We start from the raw sequence: 21,480 nt of genomic DNA on the forward strand, positions 1-21,480 counted from the left end.
TTGGGTCTCTGGTTTGGCCTAAGAATTAAACTAACATAAAGCAGAGTAACAGGAGAAAAATACACATTTTATTGAATTTTTACATGTACATGGGATACCTCACAAGAAAATGGCAACTCAAAGAAGTGATCAGAGCAGGAAGTTTGTCTACACAAAGAAACAAATTTGTAAAGAGCCAACAAGGCAAAGACGTTTGGGCTAAGTGTAGTAAAAGAAATCACAGGTTTGTTTATACAGCCTCCGTGGCCATAAATTTCCCATCTGAAATGGTGATAAAGATGTTTCCCTTCCTTCTGGTACTGGGAGGGCACTTTTCACAGGGAGACTTATCTCCTGCTTTCAAAAGAGTAGGGTGTCCTTTCTGCTTCTGCTATTTTCTCTAACTTCTTCAGTTTAGGATACTCAATATGCCAAGGTGCTATATTTTGGGATAACATATCCTGAACCCCATCGTCTACACTGTAAAAGCCTGCAGGAGGTCCCTATCTTTAAAGCACTCATTAAGTTGGAACACTAAATGGGGTTTTGCTTCAGAAAAAGAACATTAACGAGATAATTGACACAATGTGAATAGAGTCGGCAGATTAGTTAATAGTATTGTATAAATATCAACTTCCTAGTTTTCACCATTGCACTATAATTATGTAAAATGTTAACATTTGAAGTGAAAGGCATATGAAAACATTTATGCTATTTTTCAAACCTGTTTATATGTCTGAAATTATTTCAAAACAAAGATTAAAAGGTTAAAAAAATAAATAAGACACTGATCTGTGAGAAGCAGTATGCGACAGTAGGGAAAGCATGGGCCTTGCAGTCCAATTGTCCAGGTTCCGATCTTTTGTTGGGTAACTCTGAGATAGTTAGAAATCTCCCCAAGAGCCTCAATTTCTTCATCTATAATGAGAATAAAAATAAACTACTAATCTTGGACTGTGGCAGAAACTAAAAAAATATAGGCAAAGAATCTGTTCCCGCGTCAGGTGCCAAGAACATCTTTTGCACGATTCTTCTGCAACTTAGAACTTACACACTAAAGCCTGTGTTCTGTCTGGCCCCACCTTTTCCAGAATCCAGGCCGCCCTCAATGTGAAAATCCTGCTGGGAGCAGTCATAACATCCATCCTTCCCGACATGCAAGCCTGTCTTGTAGGACTTGTCCAGCCAATGGGGGTGACAGCTTTGAAATCTGTCTTGCCTGAGCTACAGGAGTCTCATCATAAAGTGAATAGACAAGGATTCTGAGCAATATGCGAGAATGCATAGGCCTGCACAAGCTCAGCCTGCCCTGGAAACCTGAGAAATGCCTGTCAGACTGTGGACATGAGGAAGGAAAAGTAACATTCAGTGGGCCATGTTAGAAAACCCATGAACATAGTGCATCAAACATAAATCTGCTTAGGAAATGTGAGCCTTGGCTATGTCCATAAAGTGGGAGAAAAGTGGGTCCCTGGTAATTTCTTTGAAATAAAGGCAAAATAGAGAATCTGGAAATAAGACCAAAAATGAGGTTTTATCATATCATTCCTGATATCTTTTGGCTGGTAGCAGCATGAACTCCAGTCTCTGCCTCTGTCTTTGCATGGCCTTCCCAACCCAACCCCCATGTCTACTTGTCTCAAATCTTTCTATCTTTTCTCTCATAAGAACCTGAGTCATTAGATTTAAGCCTAGTTCACATTCACAGGCACTAGGGGTTAGGACTTGGGTATATATTTTTGGGAAATACAAGTCAACTCAGTAAATGTCCATGGAATAAGAAGAAAATAGAAAGCACAGTGCATCCATGTGTATTCACTTTCTATAGTTACTATGACAAATTACAAAATCTTGGCAACTTAAAACAACAGAAATTTATTTTCTCATAGTTGTGGAAGCTAGACATCCAAAGTCACTTTCACTGGACCAAGATCGGGGTGGCAGCATGGCTGCACTCCTTCCAGAGGGTCTCTGGGAGAATCTGCTTCTTGCCTCTTCCAGCTTCCCTGTCTGCTGACATTTCTTGGCTTATGGCCACATCACTCCAATCTCTGTTTCTGTAAAAAAAAATTTCTGTTGTTTTAAGTTGCCAAGATTTTGTAATTTGTCATAGTAACTATAGAAAGTGAAAACACATGGATGCACTGTGCTTTCTATTTTCTTCTTATTCCATGGACATTTACCGAGTTGACTTGTATTTCCCAAAAATATATACCCAAGTCCTAACCCCTAGTGCCTGTGAATGTGAACTAGGCTTAAAACTATGGCCTCCTCCTCTTCTGTCTGCATCAAACCTCACTCTGGCTTACTGTTATAAAGCTGCATGGATGACATTTAGAACTTACTTGGGAATTTCAGGATGATCTGCCCATCTCAACATCTTGAACTTAATCACGTCTGCAAAATCCTTCTCTGCCATATACTTTGTGGAGAGTCATTATTTAGTCTACCATACTAAGGATTGGGGGGAAATAAGAAGGCCAATTCTTTCTAAGGACTAAGAAGAAAGCAGAGGGGTTGATCTAGTCCATGTAATAAGGAAATAGGGCACCTGGTTATAGTCATGGGAGATGATGGAAACAAATGGGACATGGTAATAGCCATGCACTGAGGGGAAAGAGGGGAACCGATTATTTACATGGAGTGAGGGGAGAATGGGGCCCTGGTCCTGTCCCTAGAAAAGGGGAAGAGGGGGGTGGTGAATGGACACATCCAGGAGAGTAAGAGAAAATAGGAGGCTTCATTAGTTCTAGGCTGAAGGAGAAACATAGGTGTCCTGGTCATGTCTGTGGGAAAAGAAAAATAGGGGTCCAGTTACATCCAGCAATAAGAATAAAATGGACATGTTCATGCACTAAGGGGAAAATATATAGGAGTCCTGGTCATGTCCATGGAATAAGTAAAAAATAAGGAGCTTGTAATATCCAGGAATCAAAGGGGAAATATAGGACAGATTGTTTTCATAGAGTAAGGGGGACATAAGGATTTGGGTCATGTCCACATAGTAAGTAGAAAATAGGAGGCTGGTCATGTCCATGGAGTGAGGAGACAATCAGATTCTAGCACTGTTCATGGTGTCAGGAGGAATGAGGAGCTTGGCTGAGACCATGGAATAAAGAGGAAATAACTGGCCTGGTTATACCCGTGGAATAAGCTGCAAGTGAAGCCAGACATTTAATGCCCATAAAATAAGGGGACCTAAGGATTCAGAGAGTACGGTAAAAATAAGGGGTCTGGCTATGTCCATAAATTAAGAGAAAAATATGAAGCCTGATACAATCAATGGACAAGAAAAAGATTGGGCCTGATCATTTCCATGGAACGAGGAGAAAACAGGGAGCTGGTGTCCAGATAGCAAGAGAACAGTAGGAGACCTGGTGATGTCCATAGAATAAGAGAAAAACAGAGTGTCCTTGTCACGACCATAGAATTAAAGGAAAATAATCTCATTATATCCCTGAAAGAGGAGTAAAACAGAGGCCATGGCTATGTCCGTGCAATAAGCAGAAACGGGGCCCTGGCTCTACCCATGGAACCTGAGAAAAGCCCTAACTGTGTACATGAATGAGGGGAGATAGGGACTGTCTGTGTCCATACACAGAAGAAAAACATTAAGTAATGATGTCCATAGACTAGGGGAAAGTGTAAGGCTTGATTGTTTGTGTGGAATAAAGGGAAAATAGAAGCCCTGGATGTCCAGGAATAAGAAGAAAATTGGAGACATGAACATGTTTATGGAATAGGGGAAACATATGTCCTGGTTAAATCCAGGAAATAAGATAAAAATAGGGGACCTCATTACATCCACTTAATAAGGGTTAACAGGAAGCCCGGTCATGTCCATGGAATTTGGGGAAAGTTGGGTCTCTGGACATTTCCATCAAAAAGGGGGGAAATAGACACTTGGTTATGTCCATGAAACAACAGGGAGCTAGACACCCTGACTCTATCCAAGGCTTGGTCATGTCTACAGAAAAAGAGGAAATAGAGAAACTATTTATTTATATGAAATCATAGGGAAATATGTTGCCTGGTTACGGCCATGGACTGGAAGGAAAATAGGGAGACTAATTATTTCCATGTAGTAAAGGTAAATTAGTTGGCCTGGTTATGTCCATGGGAAAAGTGCAAAAGAGGAGCCATGTTTCTTTCAATAAAGCAAGGGGGATATAGGAACCCCGGTTAAAGCATGAAATTATAGGAAATATGGGACCTGTGCACATTCATGGAGTAAGGAACAGCAGGAGGGAGAGAATGAAGAAGGGCAGAGGAAACTTTGGGTAATAGGTGCATTTACTATGTAGTGATGATTTTGCAGTCAAAATTCCTCAAATTGTGCATTTTAAATCTGTGCAGTTTATTTTATGTGAATTATACTTCAGTAAAGCAGGATGGATGGGTGGATGGATGGATGGATGGATGGATGGATGGATGGATGGATGGACGGACGGATGAATGGAGAGGCAGGTGGATGGATAGACAGATGAAGGGTTTGAAAGAATAAGCACCATGCTTCCTACAGAACAGACACTGGCATAGGTTCCCTTTCCTGCCATCACTGTACTCTTTTTCATGACTTGTACCCGCGCCATTGAGAGAGAAAAGGCTTCCCTTGGCCAGAGCCCCAAGTGGCAAATCTGAGAAAGTGAGGCTTGCACTGTGGGCCCTCCTACTTGGCTATGCCCACTCCACCTTCTCATCTGCAGCCACACCACCCAAGGGAGTATAGTCAGCCTTGCTAGGAATGTTTTTCTTAAGAAAAAGAAAATATCTTTTCCAAGAGTCCAGCAAACTCGGCCTGACTCACAAGTTCAACTTGGTAGTTGGGCCACTGCTAAACCAGTCACAGTAGCGAGTGGATGGAATTTGTCTCCGGTCAACTCGTGTCTGTGTGGTATGTGGGTGAGGTCGTGGGAGCCACAGGGGGACCCTCTATGAGTTGCACACCTTCCTGGTTTTGCATGTGGCCAGCCAGTCAGACTGCTCCTCAGGAGAGAACATGCAGAACACAAAGGGAGAATGTGTTATCACTGCAGGTTCTGCCTGTGTGGGCTGAGGGGACTGGAGACCAGGAGTTTCCTGGCTGTGGCTTTTAATACACACTTTCCTTCTACTTTGTCATTGCTGCCCTTCTCTTGTCCCAGATGGACTTCTCAGGCTCCAGCTTGACCACAGCTTTTTTGGGCCTGCACAGATCACCCACTGGTCTGCTCAAAACCATGTTACAGTCTGATTAAAAACCCAAAGTGGGATGCCCTTGCTCACCAAAGTAGAAAGAGGCCTGGAAGTCATCGGCAGGTTGGGACACATGCCCTAGAATGCCAGGCAAATTTTAGGACAGGTAGCTGGGTAGAGCTTCCCTTGCCCAGCCAGTCTGAGCCCAGAATCCAGGACAGTCAGTCCTGGTCTTGTGTGGGACTTGGGACTGCTGGGAGAATGGGGAGCTGAACAGCAGCTGCTTGGCCATTGCTTCACCTTCCAGGTTTCAGTTTCTTCATCTGTAGAATCAGTATAATAGTAAATAACTCAGAGGACCGTGGAGACTAAATTAGACAAGGTACAGAAGTGCCCTGCACAGTGCCTGGTGCAAAGGGCTCACCGGTGTCAGCGATTTCAGTAAGAAGGGTAACCCTTCCAGCAGCTCTGGATGTGAAGCAGATGCAACTCCCTGGGGTTTCAGGCTATTTTCTGTGAACTCCCCACACTCACCCTTCCTCTACTTCCACTGCCATTGACAGCATCACATCAGGGCTGAGAGAAGAATCACACTGTGACCCTCTTCGTGAGCTGTTGCGAACCAGCCAAGACAAGTCTATGTCAGGGTCCCGAGCGGGAAAAGGTATGAAATTGAATTAAAGATAGAGAGAGACTTAAAGATATATACATACAGATGGGTTCGGGAGGATGCCACAGTGAACAGTCCCTACTGTCCTGAGAGGCAACAATGGCTCCCCCAGAAAGACATCCATCTTTTTTCATGATAAAAATATGGTTTATTAGCAACTCAATTAACTTTCCAAGGCAACTCAAGGACAACCCCCATCATACCATTCAATCTAACTTTATACCAATAAGAAACTAGCTTCCAGTCTCTTCCGGAGAACATGGGTGGGCAGAAAGCACAGCTCTTTGTTAACTTAACTAGGCAGGTGAGGTGGGGGGTTGGGCCCAACACCTCTGTCCCCAAGATATTCAAATTGCAAAATACCCTGTTGGCTTATTTGGTCTCCAACCATAATGTGCCTACAGCTGCTATTGCCCATTTTCTTCTCACTCTGGGAGAACAAATAAGCCCTTGCAAACAATAGGACTGATCTCAGTTGTGTTCTCTCCACTTTTTTTTTTCTTTTGTAGCACTGTTTGATAAGCTCTTCCTTGTCCCTTAATTAGTCTTGCTGCAGACTGGCTGATGACCTGAATGTAACCAAGGCAGAAAGCAAGTTTATCTGAGACCCTGCTTCCAGGAAGGAGCAATCTGCAGTCCGGGAACCTGACTGAGTGCACTCCCACGGGAGGTGCAGGGGAACATTGCCCGGGCCAGGAGCAGCAGCCCCTCCGCTCCTGGGCTGCAGCAAAGGAACATGGCCGACCTTGGCTGGAAATGCCTGCTGGTCCCAGGGAACAAGCCAGCAGCAGGCACAGAATGTCAACAGTGATGAGGTGATGCTACAGATGGCTTCACTGGCATAGCACCAAAGCCCTAGTGAACATTTTCTCTTTCCAGACTAAGGAACCTGAGTAACAAACTATAGAAATGATCTCTGAAAGTATAGTCTTTATAAGAAACCTGAGGCCCTGGCCGGTTGGCTCAGCGGTAGAGCGTCGGCCTAGCGTGCGGAGGACCTGGGTTCGATTCCCGGCCAGGGCACACAGGAGAAGCGCCCATTTGCTTCTCCACCCCTCCGCCGCGCTTTCCTCTCTGTCTCTCTCTTCCCCTCCTGCAGCCAAGGCTCCATTGGAGCAAAGATGGCCCGGGCGCTGGGCATGGCTCTGTGGCCTCCGCCTCAGGCACTAGAGTGGCTCTGGTTGCAATATGGCGACACCCAGGATGGGCAGAGCATCGCCCCCTAGTGGGCAGAGCGTCGCCCCTGGTGGGCGTGCCGGGTGGATCCCGGTCGGGCACATGCGGGAGTCTGTCTGACTGTCTCTCCCTGTTTCCAACTTAAGAAAAATGAAAAAAAAAAAAAAAAAGAAACCTGAGAAATCACAAGGCTCGAAAAGTCAGAGATATCACAAGAGGCCAAACACTCGCACTATCTGGGTAGGACTCCCAACTGGGGATCAGCAATGGGTAAGGACGCTGAGGGTAAAGGGGTGTGTTGACAGGCCATTGTCTTCATGCAACCTTTAGTCTCCTTTCAGCAGCTGCTTTACATAACTCAGTACAGGTTTCCCTCACTATCCGAAACATTCCTGTGAAACATTTTATAAGTCCAAATGGGGTAAAGAGGAAATTACCATTAATTTATATGGAAGAATTTTGGAGAGTTCCCAGACCACAAAATAACCTACCAAATCATACTAAATAACACATCAAGCCTAAAATAACACTGACATGAAGTAAAAGCAAGCATGGTATAATAAATACACTTTATACACCCATCGATCTACTCAAATGATGGACTTTCCACTTTTATCCACTACTGGATGCTGCCTAAAAGAGACCACTTTGCCCAAACAGAATAGTAACATTAGCGGCTTTTAAGATTTGTTCTCTCTGTGGTGTAAGTAGTAAAAATGGTGGACGTGGGCAAGTTCAATACACATGCAATATATTTCATTCACCATGACTGTAATGTTCAATGATGTCCAGTTTTACATTGAGCATTAACACCCTTGCAAACTCTCTGAGGCTTTTCTGATAGCTTAGGACACCTCTTGCTTACAGATACACAGCATAAATCGAAATACAGTGCAGATGCTCATAGACACAGTTCAGAGCTTGAAACAAAGATGCTGAGTGCAGTTCTTTGGGAAGGAGGTTGGCAAGGTCACTTACCACTCCCGCTGCTTGGGATGCGCACGGCCTCTACAATGGCTTGCTAGACAAGCACGAAAACTTTTCACATTTTTCCCAGAAGTGAACATCCTGTTTGGATTTCTTTCTGTTAGTGAAAAGGGTAATAATATAGGCCTTTTGTTAAAACAAAGCAGCTATAACTGAACTTTGGAAAAGCCAGAAACCTTATTTGGCTTGCCAGTTCTTAAATGGGCTTTGCATAGCCAACAGTTCTTATTTAGAAAGCAAATAAGAAGCACGGGGCTTCTGCAGGTGGCAGCTCTCCTGCTCCTACTATTTCCCCTTCTTTCTGTGAGCAGATACTCGCCAGAAGCAATGAGCAGCAAAAGGTGGAGGACCAAGACTTTGTTCTGACCTTCAAGTCTTTAAGACCTCTGCTCGTTTTTCTGTTGGTTGTTTGTTCCCACCGAAGGATTTCTTTATCTTTAATCATACTATATTTGGGGGTATATGTGCTGCAAATATCTTTTTTCTGGTTCGTGGTTTTGTCTTTTCATCTGAGTGATGCTATGTGGGTAAAAACAAATTCTTAATTTTTTTAATGTTTATTTTTATTTTTTGAAGACCTAGTTAGCTTTATTAAGCAATTCATAAATCTCATTAATTGGGCAGCATCCCATCTAGAAACTAGAAGTGTGCTCCCCTATAAATTCTTAATCTTAACAGAGTGAATGTATACCATATTTTTTGCTCCATAAGACATTCTTTTTTCCCCTAGAAGCAGAGGGGAAAATGCCCGTGCATCTTATGGAATGAAAAATGCGTTATTTTCTTATAATTTGCAGATTTGATGTTTGATTTAGGTAATCAAAGTCATAAAGCCTCTTTCCTGTATTTTCATTAAAAAAATCTCTAAAAGCTTTAAAGTATAACATTTCACATTTATGTCCATAATGATCTAGATTTTTGTGCATGGTGTGTTTGTTAATGTATTGTCCAAAATTTTTGTATCCGTGTTCTCTGATTGAGACATTTCCAGGATTGTGCTTTCTCATACTGGTCATGTCTATCTAGCTTGTGTTTCCAGGTTATACCAGCCTCATACAGTGATCTGAGGAGCATCTCAGACAGTGTCCCCTCAGTAAAGAGAGGCACACTTGCAAAAGGAGGGTTTAATTGACAGGAGTACATACAATGCTGTAGGTGCAAGGGAACCAGTGGGCACTGGGCCTTAATCTGCAGCTAGAGGCTCCCATGTTACACTCCTGCACCTGAAGGTTGAGGGGAGCCACCTAGGAGTCAGGGAGCCTCAATCAGCCCACTTGTGAAGAGAACAAGAAACAAATACCATGGTGTCAGTCACCTTATGCCCTCCACCTCACTCTTGGCACCTTGTTAGCCAAATGCAACAGTAAGTCAGAGGGAACAGCAGCCCCACTGACGAAGTCCACACAGGTCAGTGTTCTGGGGCAGCACAGAGAACGGTATGAGGGGGCTAGCAGGCAAATGAGTGACCTGGAACAGGGAGATTTCCCTTTGTCTTAATCCTCCAGAAGAGTTGTCAGTGCTTTACTTTTTGGTCCATTTATTTTAGGAATTGAGAAAGATTCTATGATCTGACTTCCATTTCATTTTCCTTATCCAGAAACCCATTCCAATGTACAGTGAATTCTTGTCATTCCAGGTTGTTACATTCTAAAAAGTTGCCACAACACTGAATTAGCAAATATTGAACCAGTGCTCTTAACTGAAATACAGGTTTGGTTCTTGTGATTCTTGTCACATTTTGTCAACCAGTCAGTATACAACTTCTATACATGTTTCTGTTTAAAGACACCTTATTTGACATATATCATTGATTCATTAACATTGAACTCACAGCCAACAGCACTGTAATCATGCCTGAAGCTCATCTCTGTAAGGTGCATCCCGCCATCTTGCATTTAGGAACCATAGACAGCATTTCAGTATTATTACACTTGGAGGCCATTTTAAACAGTGAAATAACCACCAACAACAAAAACATGGCACTAAACAGACTACAGAAATGATATTAGGACCCTTATTTACACTGGGAGAGCCAAAAAACAAAACAAACAAACAAAAATCAGGCCCTGGCCGGTTGGCTCAGTGGTAGAGCGTCTGCCTGGCGTGTAGAGGTTCCGGGTTCGATTCCTGGCCAGGGCACACAGGAGAAGCGCCCATCTACTTCTCCACCCTCCCCCTCTCCTTCCTCTCTGTCTCTCTCTTCCCCTCCCGCAGCGAGGCTCCATTGGAGCAAAGATGGCCCAGGCGCTGGGGATGGCTCCTTGGCCTCTGCCCCAGGCGCTAGAGTGGCTCTGGTCGTAACAGAGTGACGCCCCAGAGGGGCAGAGCATGGCCCCCTGGTGGGCAGAGCGTCGCCCCCTGGTGGGCGTGCCGGGTGGATCCTGGTCGGGCGCATGTGGGAGTCTGTCTGGCTGTCTCTCCCCATTTCCAGCTTCAGAAAAATACAAAAAAAAAAAAAACAAAAATCAGAGTGTTATGTTGTGCAGCCTGAGCTGGGAAGCTGTATGCCAGGTCACAGCAGCTTTCACCATTCTGAACATATCCATAAACAACAACAAAGGTGCCACAAGCATTGCTTTGGGAGTTACAAATAAATTTTAGCAAATAAGCAAATTCACAGTACAGAATCCATGAATAATGAACATCAGCTATATTTTCAGCTTTTCTACAAAAAAATACCGCACTACAATGCAGAGTAGATTTACAAAAACTCAGTTCTTTCAGACTGAATATGAAGAGATGTTAGCAACATACCCTAAAATGAGCCTGTATTAAAATGACCAACTGATGGGCAACCCATTGTGCTTTTGGGGACAGACCTGAACGTTCTGGTGATAACCAAATATGATGAAACCCAAATAAACCATGTGGGAATGGGTCCTGTAAAATTTGGTATTTTGAACCAAATGGTGCATAGACTACATTAACAGTGGAGTCATTACAAAGGCTTGTAGCAATATAAAAAAGGTTTATGTTTTCTAAACAAACAAAATACAAACATATACATACCCTAATAATAATACCTGAGTATTTGTAGGTTTGATGGGTAAAGATTTGATAGCAACACATACATAAAAAATGACAAGTCTTGGTAGTTAGAAATATGAGTAAAAAAATTTTTCCTAAAATGTCTTTTAATGTAACATTAAATAATAATGTGCAAGGAAATAAAAAGCCAGTCCAGAAAATAAACAATTTTCCTTTTAAGTCACATGTGTGCATTTCAGAACCATAACTTTATGTATAGAGAAGAAAGGTCTTAGAATATATTATATAAATAAAGTTATGTCACCTTTTTATGCCCATTTTCTATATATAAAAGCACTGACTCAATTTCAAAATGTATTTATGAAATTTTATATAAAGTAATAAAAGAATAACACGAACACATTAATATTATTTTCTCATAAGTATTTATTTTAACTTTATAATTTCTATGTTTCTCCTAATAGATATTTGTGTATATTTAATTTTACATTTTATAGTTCTTTGGTTTAAATTTTATAGAATAATTTCTTAAGAAAATGCTAGATAATATGTATTAACAAAATTACCTTTGGGAAGATTTGTAGCAATTTTGACATGGTGTGAAATGTCTCAAACATATATAAGTATATAAATTAATGCTGTTTTAAAAAGTTATTTTTTAAGTATTTGTAATACAACTAATCTAATTATTCCTCTGAAGTTCTCCATTCAAATATTCCTGGGTTTTGCAAGTCCATGAGGGAAATGAAAAGAGCCACAATAAATAGAATAAATTCCTTACTTAAAGTTGCACAAAGTACAGAAGCCTAACTTTATCAACATGAATGCAGAATACTCATTTTCATGAATTCATTACTTTGACATTTCTGGATGAAAAGCCTTCTGGAATGTCTTTCTTCTCTTCGTGCCTTCTAATGGGGAGCACACTGCACAAGGTTTGACCTTACCCGGATGTCTCTGAGAAACTTGTAGCAGGCAGAAGTGAGTCTGAGATATCATTGGAGGAGGACTTTGAAGATGGGTCAAGGCTCTTCAGCCAGCCTGAAGGCTTCACAGCTTTGTTAGTGTGGCCAGAGTGGACGAGGGGAGCAGCTGGTTCCCTCGAACTTAACTGTGAGACCCTGTCTAAGAACCACCCAGCTGCGCCCAGTCAGCCCCCAGAACCCCAAAGTATAATATCATAATAAATGATTGCTGTTTTATGCCACTAAATTGAAATGGGAAAAAGAAACCTAAGTATATAGTTATTTATAGATAAAAATGCTGATTTATAAATTGGTAATGAACACCAGGGCTGTCCATGGGGACCAGAACACACTTAGGGGTCCTCAGAGCATACTCTCCCTATCTTAGTTTGTGTCCTCACAGAAGCACATCTTGAGACAAGGATTCCAGTGAAAGCAATTTATTGGAGGTGACACAGGCCATCACCAGTATGAGTGTCAGGATACAGAAGGAAGGAAGCCAAAAAGTTTATAGATAAGCCAGTTTCTACCATTGGCAAGTGAGCTCATTCCCACTGAGACCTCTGGGAGACTGCAGAACATTGTTCAGAGTTGTCCCACCAAAGGGGTGTTTACCCACTAACTTCCCAATGGGGGCTGCTCCCAGTAGGCACAGAGGCATTAATTTCCCAATTAATGAAGTCAATTAACCACCCACTGCTCCTCCCTTACTTCTCTAGCTAGTATCCAAGCAGAGAAGACTGGAAGTCCAAAGAAAACTGTCAGGAGAATTGCAGTTGGGATCAGAAGGTGTGGAGATAGGTGACACAAAGTGCACTTAGTAACTGGCAGCTGCTGCTGCACATAACAGGTGCTCATTCAGTGTACTGGGCACCTACACTGGCCAGAGGACAAGTCCAGGCAATCCTGGAGGCACACTGCATTGGCACCCATCACATTCTCTCTTGGTTCCAAACCCCACATCAGACATTGCCCATGCCACACTTCCTTCTGTGATGCATGCAGATAGATGGCCACACCTTGTTTTCCACGTAGGTCATTTTCTGACCCTGATCCTCTTAGAGCTGAGTGTTCTTTTTTTTTTTTTTTGTATTTTTCTGAAGCTGGAAACGGGGAGAGACAGTCAGACAGACTCCCACATGCGCCCGACTGGGATCCACCCGGCACGCCCACCAGGGGGTGACGCTCTGCCCACCAGGGGGCGATGCTCTGCCCCTCCGGGGCTTCGCTCTGCCGCGACCAGAGCCACTCTAGCGCCTGGGGCAGAGGCCAAGGAGCCATCCCCAGCGCCCGGGCCATCTTTGCTCCAATGGAGCCTTGGCTGCGGGAGGGGAAGAGAGAGACAGAGAGGAAGAAGGGGGGGGGTGGAGAAGCAAATGGGCACTTCTCCTATGTGCCCTGGCTGGGAATCGAACCCAGGTCCCCCGCACGCCAGGCCGACGCTCTACCGCTGAGCCAACCGGCCAGGGCCGAGCTGAGTGTTCTTAAATGGCTTCAGCCTTGTTTCTGTATATTACCTAGTTGGACACTCAGTATTTCAGCCTAGCTGCTTCTATGTTCACTCAGTCTGAGTGTCTGTGTCCACCCTAATCTGCTCATAAGGAAAGGCCAGACGATTCTCTTCGGTTCTGTCTTATTCAGGGTGCAGGCTCTTACTTTTCCTGCCCCATTTCTCTGAAACTATCTAAAGAGATATGTCCAGGGTTGCTGAAAAAAAAAAGGGATAAGCTAGCATTGCCCCCCAGAAACTTATGCAATGATAGAAATGTTCCAGATCTGTGCAGTCCAATATAGTAGCCATCAGTTATATGTGAGCTATTGAGCACTTGAAATGTGAATAGTATGGCCACCATCCTAGTCAGCATGGGTGTAGGACTGGGTCCTTTGGATCTATTCTGGATCAGCTTCTACTTAAGGGTCCCACTCCCTCCCTGGTTCACACCAGAGCAGGTCTCCTTTCCCCTCCTGCTTCAAGGATTCCTCTTCTGTTCCTCCAGTCGGTTTTCTACCAGGTTTGTCTCTCTGCCCTGACACCTCTGCTCACCTAGCCTCTGGGGAAAGAAAACATTCACTCTGCAAATTAATGTTTGAAGTTTTTCTCCCACTTGAGTGTAACCTGGGGGAGAGTGGGAGTGCCTGTAGGTTTCCTTTGAGAAAAAAAGAGAATAGGGGAAATACCCAGAAACATAAAAAAAAATTCTAACACATACCCCTGCAACCCTTAAGTCACAAGGTCTGGTTTAGAGGATGCAGTTCATTTCACCTCCTTTGCAACTGAATAGATTTTAGAATCTAAAATTGTAGGCCTTAGAATAGTCATAGAGAGTTCTTCTTAAAATGTATGCTTCCTGGACCCCAACTCTAGAACATCCTGATAAAAAAAAAAACCTAGTGACTTATGAATCAGTTTTTTTTGTGGTTTTTTTTTGGTATTTTTCTGAAGTGAGAAGCACCTGATGGGGATCCACCGGCATGCTCACCAGGGGGCGATGCTCCCATACAACCTGAGCCATTCTAGTGCCTGAGGTGGAGGCCATGGCGCTATCCTCAGTACTGGGCCAACTTTGCTCCAGGGTGCGGGAGGGGAAGAGAGAGACAGAGAGAAAGGAGAGGGGGAAGGGTGGAGCAGCAGATGGGCGCTTAGCCTGTGCCCTGGCTAGGAATAAAACTCGGGACTTCCACACATGGGGCTGATGCTCTACTGCTGAATCTGCCAGGGCAGGTAATCAGTATTTCTTGACTATCCTTTAGAGCAGGGGTCCCCAAACTTTTTACACAGGGGGCCAGTTCATTATCCCTCAGACTGTTGGAGGGCTGTACTATAAAAAAAACTATGAACAAATCCCTATGCACACTGCACATATCTTATTTTAAAGTAAAAAAACAAAACGGGAACAAATACAATATTTAAAATAAAGAACAAGTAAATTTAAATCAACAAACTGACCAGTATTTCAATGGGAACTATGCTCCTCTCACTGACCACCAATGAAAGAGGTGCCCCTTCCAGAAGTGCAGCGGGGGCCGGATAAATGGCCTCAGGGGGCCGCATGCGGCCCGCAGGCCGTAGTTTGGGGACCCCTGCTTTAGAGTTTCCACATTGAGCCAGGTTTGGGAACTCTTAGGTTTCATTTCTTTAACCCTGCCAGTAAGTCTCCTTTCAGGGCTTACAGCAAATGACTAATCACAAAGGAATGTCTGATGTCACAAGCCAAAAAGTCCTGGCAAACTTCCATAAAAGACCCTCCTTGGTCCAGCAGCCAATGGGCTAATGCCCCACGACCCTTCCCACTCCTCCTCCCCCAAAACCCTTAAAACCCAGTCCCAGGCTGTCCCTGGCGTAGGACTCCTCTTGTGAGTCAGCCCAGCAGGGTTCCTTTCTTCCTTTCTATAAAGCCTGTTACTCTGGTCTTTTTGGACTCCCATGAATTCCAACAGGAACTGCTTTAATCAACATACTGAACCTGACCAGGCGGTGACGCAGTGGTTAGAGCAGTAGCCTAGGATGCAGAAGACCCAGGTTCGAAACCCTGAGGTCATCGGCTGGCTTGAGTGCAGGCTCATCTGCCTTGAGTGCGGGCTCACCAGCTTAAGCACAGAGTCACTGGTTTGAGCATGGGATCATAGACATGACCCCATGGTCACTGGCTTGAGCCCAAGGTTGCTGGATTGAGCAAAGGGTCAGTGGCTCAGCTGCTGCCCTCCAACTCAAGGCACATTTGAGAAAGCAATCAATGAAAAACTATCAATAAGATGCCACAAATAAAACTGATGCTTCTCATCTCTCTCTCTCTTCTGTCTGTCCCTATCTGTCCCTCTCTCTGTTTCTTTCTTGCTAAAAAAAAAAAAAAAAAAAAAAAAATCAATATACTAATGATGCACTTCAAGGCTTTTGAGTTGGCCAGGCTCCATTCAATCACCCTAGAGCTGTTCTGCTTTTCAAGTGCTTAGTTCATTTCTTTTCCAGTTTTCTTCTTTACTCCTGCTTTTACTGCCACCTCCAATTTCCTGCCCCCAAAGCACACCAGTTAGAATAATGCATGTAGTAATAATAAATAAAGTCTGCATGAAGATCTGAAATTTCCTTCTAGCTCTAGAGTCCTGCAATACATAAATTCGATGACATTTGCTTTAGTTATTTTTCTTTCTAGGATTTTTGGCCTTATTGCCATGCTCTCTAAAAGCAGATTACACTTTCTTAGATGTATTTTTTGTTTCAGTGGCCATGGTGTACTTATTAATAGTTCGAAATTGTCACAAGTTCTCATTTGGCAGTGATCATTATGTTTGCTTCACTACCTCTGCTTTAGCATTGCCAAATGTAAATGGTCTGGACTAGACTTTGTGTTAAAAAAATAACTCCCTTTGAAATAGTCCTGGAAATCTCTGGCAGATGATAAAATCTAGCTATGGACACTTCTCCTAGGAGATTAGAATTCTTCCTGGTAGGTGTGTTCAAGGAGACCCATGGCCTATGGACAATGTTATATGAAGGATAAGAGAGGTCAATGGCTCACTTCATTGAGAAGAATCCAGTCAGTAAAACGAATGAAATAAGCATATATTGCATATATTAAGGTGATCAACTTTTTTACAATGAAAAGGACAAAAATAAATTGAAGAAAACAATATCGTAAATAAAAGAAACATTTTATTTATTGCAAAAATAATACACTATAATATGATAAATGCATAATAAAAACATTTGTAATATTTTACACTGTAACTATGCTTACATGCCTGATTAATTTTTAATAATAACTGTAAGAAAAAAGTAATCATTTAGATACAAATACATCACATCACACGCAATGGATTGACTCTGCATCGATCAAATATGGATATTTACAGATTAGTCTTCCAATATCAAAAAAGAGGACGAAACTTACAAAAGAAGAACTGTCCTCCCTAAAGGAGGACGATTGGCCACCTTACATATATGCAATTCAGTTACAACCAAGGAAGAGAGGACCAATGGAAGGTTGCAATATGGGGAAACTAAAAAATAACCCTGAACTTATATTGGGGGAAATGATACATTTTTAAATGTCTTGTTCTGGAGATAAAAATGGACCTTTCTGCCAGCTGTTGCTGGTGGGTGGGTGAGTGGGTGAATGGGCATTACACAATTAATGAAGTTATTTTCTGTGGTTCCTTTAAATTCCCTTTTGTGGAATTTGCCTATAGTTTGTGTATTCTATTCTGTTTTCCCATCTGCTCATCCATTCCATTGCCACAGTCGTGCTGAGCAGGAATTCCTGAACCAACACAATGCTCAGTGTTTGAGGTGAGCTAATGGAAGCCAGGGGTCATTTTACATTTCCCGCATATTTAAAGGACTACAGTTCACCTTGGCCTAGGGCCTCCCGCCGGCGCCAGTTCAGCGAGATCCAAACCCGCTCTCACCCCGCTCTGCACTCTTCTGGGATCTGCCCTTGACGCTTAGGGCATCCCCCACTACCCGGGCAAAGCCCGGGACTACAAATCCCGGCAAAACATGCGCCTTGCGCCTGCGCCCCCCGCCTGTAGGGTGGGCCCCGGACTACAAATACTGGCAATCCATGCACACCGCGCCTGCGTTCCCCGCGGGTGCGAGGACTGACCGAAGGCGCGGAAAGCGCGTCCCAGACGGCTGAGAAGGCTGTGGTGGCGGCATCAGGCGACATGGACAACGCAGGCAAGGAGCGTGAGGCAGTGCAGCTGATGGCGGAGGCCGAGAAGCGAGTCAAGGCTTCCCACTCCTTCCTCCGAGGGCTGTTTGGGTGAGCGTTAGACCTCGCGTGCCCCGGGGGTCTCCGCCGGCCGGTCCCGCCGGTCGCTGCCCGCGCGCCCGGCAGAGAGCCCTAGGGTTGCAGACCTCCACAGTGCGATTTCCGAGCCCCTAGGGAGCTCCAGCGCCTGCAGCCCCAGCGCGCCCTCCGGGGACGCGCGAGGCCCCCAGGACCCCCGCCCTCTCGTCCCGAGCGCACGGCTGTTCCTGCGTCGGTGCCCGGTCCCACGGCGAGGCCGCGGCAACGTAGGTGCGTGGGCCCTCAGCGCAGTGGCGAGGCCGACGGTGGGGCCCATGGAGGGTCCGAGCTGGGAGACCTGTGTCTGGTGAGCGGAGGCGGCCAGCAGCTGCGTGGCGGGCCCGGGCCCGGGCCGCGCCCCTGGGGCCCGCGCGCCTCTGCCCCGCCGCGCCGGGTGTCGGTGTAATACACCCTCGGGCAGGAACGGGTACGTTCCCAGCGTGGTCTCTGTCGCCAGGACTGATGCAGGAGCCAGGCCTCCTGTGGAGGCGGAAAACGCGGCTCCTGCTGGAACCAGCGTCCTCGGGCATCCTTTTCATTTACTGGGCTTCGTGCTCTTCCAGGGAAGGTCTTGACCTCGGACGTTCCAGAAAGCAAAGCTTATTCTTGGAAGAATTGTGGCAGTTGGATAGGTGGATGATTCAGCTCTTTAGGATTTGAGAGGCAGAAATTTTGTGGCTTTTTTTCCCCCCTTTTGAAAGTGAAAGGACCTCTGCTGACACCAAGAGCGTATTTTTATTTTTGGGAAGGACAGGTGGCCCATACTTAACTGTTTGTTGTTACACACGCTTTTATTTCTGTGCAAATTCAGTTTGGAATCTGCTTATTTCGCCAGCTCCATTCTTTTGGGAATAATACTTGGCCATCGTTGACACGTCTCTTGGGGAATTGCTGAAATGCAGGTTTCTCAAGATGCACAGTGGTGGGGGGTGCAAAGGATACAGAAAGCTGAGGGTCGTGTCCCCAAGGGTCTTAAAGACAGCGTTTGCCCAGACTAGTTCTAAACTTCTTCAGTGACATGTAGTTTGACATGACAACAATGAATTCTAAGTTTGTTCCTCATTAAAAGTTACCACAATACAGAAGAACACTGCCTAAAACTTGTTACTAACACCAAACAACAGATCCTTTCTCTGATTCAGAAAGCATTTAAAATTTATTTAATGTCATAGCACCTCATGCCAGGAAATGATTTATTGTCACAGCCCATTTCAAGTCAGGATGTCCTTCCCTGGAAGAGAATTTGTAAGTAGCAGAAGAAAAGAGCATTACAACACTTGATGCTTGTTTCAAGGAGAACACATTTTATTTTCTTGAAGTGTTGCATTATTGTTTTTGTAAAACTAGGTCAAATCTTGTCATTAATCCTAAAAGGATTTTGAAAGCTTTTTCGTTTTGAAACATCTTTTTTTTTTTTTTTTTCCAAGCTTGTTGATCACCTACTGTGTTGACAGGCCATATAAGAAGACTTGACCCTTCACACTTAGTTTGTAGGTCTGTCTGACTGGATACAGCAGGTCACTATATTATCTTAGCTTTGGGACCTAGGGCTGTTGACTTAGCCTCTCTGTGCTGCAGTTTCTTCTCTGTAACAGTGGGTAATAATAGTATATCTCATATTTAGTGTGTGTGTGTGGGGGGTTCAATGGGTTTATCTTTGTAAAACATTTAGAATGGTTGGGAATAATTAGGATATTTATTAAAATGGTTAGCCCCAGTTATTTATCAAGGAAGAGGAGAACCAGACAGACTCAAGTGACTTTGTCGGTATTTCAGAGCCAAAAACCTTTGGGGCTAGATCATTGCTCTTTTAATGAAATAAAATTTTGAAAGAGCTTTGTATCATACAAGTGTTACTTTTACTATGGAGAATTGTGTTATTTTTAGTGATTCTTAGTTCTAGGAATGCTTAGGGAAGAAGAGAATTCTCAAGAGTTCTGTGAGCTTTAATAGTGTATAATTATTTGAAGCCAAAAACCAGGCCTAGTTTGTCTCCCAGTTACAATGAAAAGACATTCTGTATCAGTTTTAGGTGTTTAGAATCTTACGTTATATTTGACATCACTTGCACATGTCAATGTCCTTCTGGGCTGGAATATATGTTACTCCACCCTGCTTCTCTTCCCTTAGCTATAGAATTTTCCTAGGTAATTGTTATCCTTTATTTAAACCACAGTGTAGTCCTCCTCCATGTCAGACTGCTGAATTAACAAAACAATACTGATATGAGTATTGTATCATTTCAGCCCATATATTTAAGTGCTGACTAGCTGGGGTTTTTTTTGTGTTTTGTTTTGTTTTTGGTGTGTGTGACAGATAGGTTCAGAGAGAGGGACAGATAGGGAGGGAGAGAGATGAGAAGCATCAATTTGTTGTGGCTTCTTAGTCTCCTTAGTTCATTGATTGCTTTCTCATATGTGCCTTGACCAGGAGCTACAGCAAAGCAAGTTACCCTTTGCTCAAGTGAGTGACCTTGGGCTCAAGCTAGCGACCATGGGTTCATGTCTATGATCCTACATCCCTGCACTCAAGTCATATGAGCCCGAACTCAAGCTGGAGGTCTTGGGGTTTTGAACCTGGGTCCTTCGTGCCCCAGTCCGATGCTAACCACTGCTTAACTGTCTGGTCAGGCGATCATCTGGTGCTTTAAAGAGAACAGATGTTGTTGTTTTGAGGGTGTAGCAGTCATTAACATGTGCTCTGCATTTTGCAGATATTTTACATCATGGACTCGGTCTTTACTGAAGATTAAAACCTATTGGGAGTTTATCTTCACTCTGTTTATCTACCACTTACAGTGGTTCTGTGGCAATACTGTATCCTCACAGCTATTCTATGGCTCTTCCTTTGTTATGGCTTTCAGTAAAATTAGATGAAAATATCTTTCATGAAAGGTACATGAAAAAAAGTTATCTCCTGGTCAAATTGGAGGCATTTGTAAACACAACCCTCACCTCCTCCTCCTACAACCACATCAAAATTACAGGTAAGCTACAGAACAACCATAAATCAGAACCACCTGAAATCTAGCTGAATGGAAGTCCTACAACTAGGGAATTAAAGAAGAGGCCACATCTTTAAGGAGACGTGGAAAGGGCTGGTCCCACACCCATGTGTGGCTGATAAAAATCAAGATGGACATCTTGGCTGGGAGTTTTCCCCTGAGGAGTGAGGGGTCATGGCCCCACACCGGGTCCCCCAGTCCAGGATTCCAGTGCTGGAAAGAGAAGTCCCCATGACTTCCGGCTATAAAAACCAAAAGGGATTGTGGCTGCTAAAGTCCCAGGCAGTTCCTCTTAAAGGGCCAATGCTCAGACTTACTAGGACTCACTCCCTGTGAGCTCCAGCACTGGGGGCAGCAGCTTAAAAGGCACCAGAGACATATGGGGAGGAACTGAATTATCCAGCATTAGGCTGAGACTAGGTGTGACAGCTTTCTCCCAGATAGAAGTGCTGGCAGAGGCGATTGTTACTTTTCTGAGCCCTCCCCTCACATAGCCAGTGGGCACCAATACACTGTTTGCCCCACCCTGCTGATTCTCTGAGGCCCCACACTGCCCAACATTCAGGCCCACCCAAGCTGTTTCCCGTGGCTTTTCCATAGAAATAGCCTGTCTTGGATCATGCTTAAAATCTCTCAAACAAGCAATATTTGGCCTCGGCAAGCCTCATACCTCTTGCTAAGTGGCCCTGGGTGTGGCAGTAGTAGCAGCTGGCCTTACTTCACAGCTTAGTCTCACCTGGGCACTTC

General features: G+C 44.1%; 1 protein-coding gene and 1 pseudogene across 3 annotated transcripts in view; one reads left to right on the plus strand and one right to left on the minus strand.

Moving 5' to 3' along the window:
• Nucleotides 1-6,670: 6,670 nt before the first annotated feature.
• LOC136407247 (small nucleolar RNA U3) lies at nucleotides 6,671-6,756 on the minus strand (annotated as a pseudogene).
• A 10,716-nt stretch (nucleotides 6,757-17,472) lies between these two features.
• Nucleotides 17,473-21,480, plus strand: part of NAPB (NSF attachment protein beta) — a 49,621-nt gene continuing 45,613 nt past the window's right edge. For 2 of the 3 annotated variants that reach the window (XM_066386959.1, XM_066386960.1), the window contains exon 1: nucleotides 17,473-17,617. Coding sequence is in view for 1 of the 3 variants with exons in the window: in XM_066386961.1 (XP_066243058.1) it covers nucleotides 17,605-17,702 (98 nt within the window). In the remaining 2 variants the exon portion in view is untranslated. Of the gene's footprint in view, nucleotides 17,703-21,480 lie in introns of all 3 variants that reach the window. The other variant, XM_066386961.1, reaches the window with a different exon arrangement.

Source organism: Saccopteryx leptura, chromosome 5 (assembly GCF_036850995.1).
Source record: "Saccopteryx leptura isolate mSacLep1 chromosome 5, mSacLep1_pri_phased_curated, whole genome shotgun sequence".
Classification (NCBI taxonomy): Eukaryota; Metazoa; Chordata; class Mammalia; order Chiroptera; family Emballonuridae; genus Saccopteryx; species Saccopteryx leptura.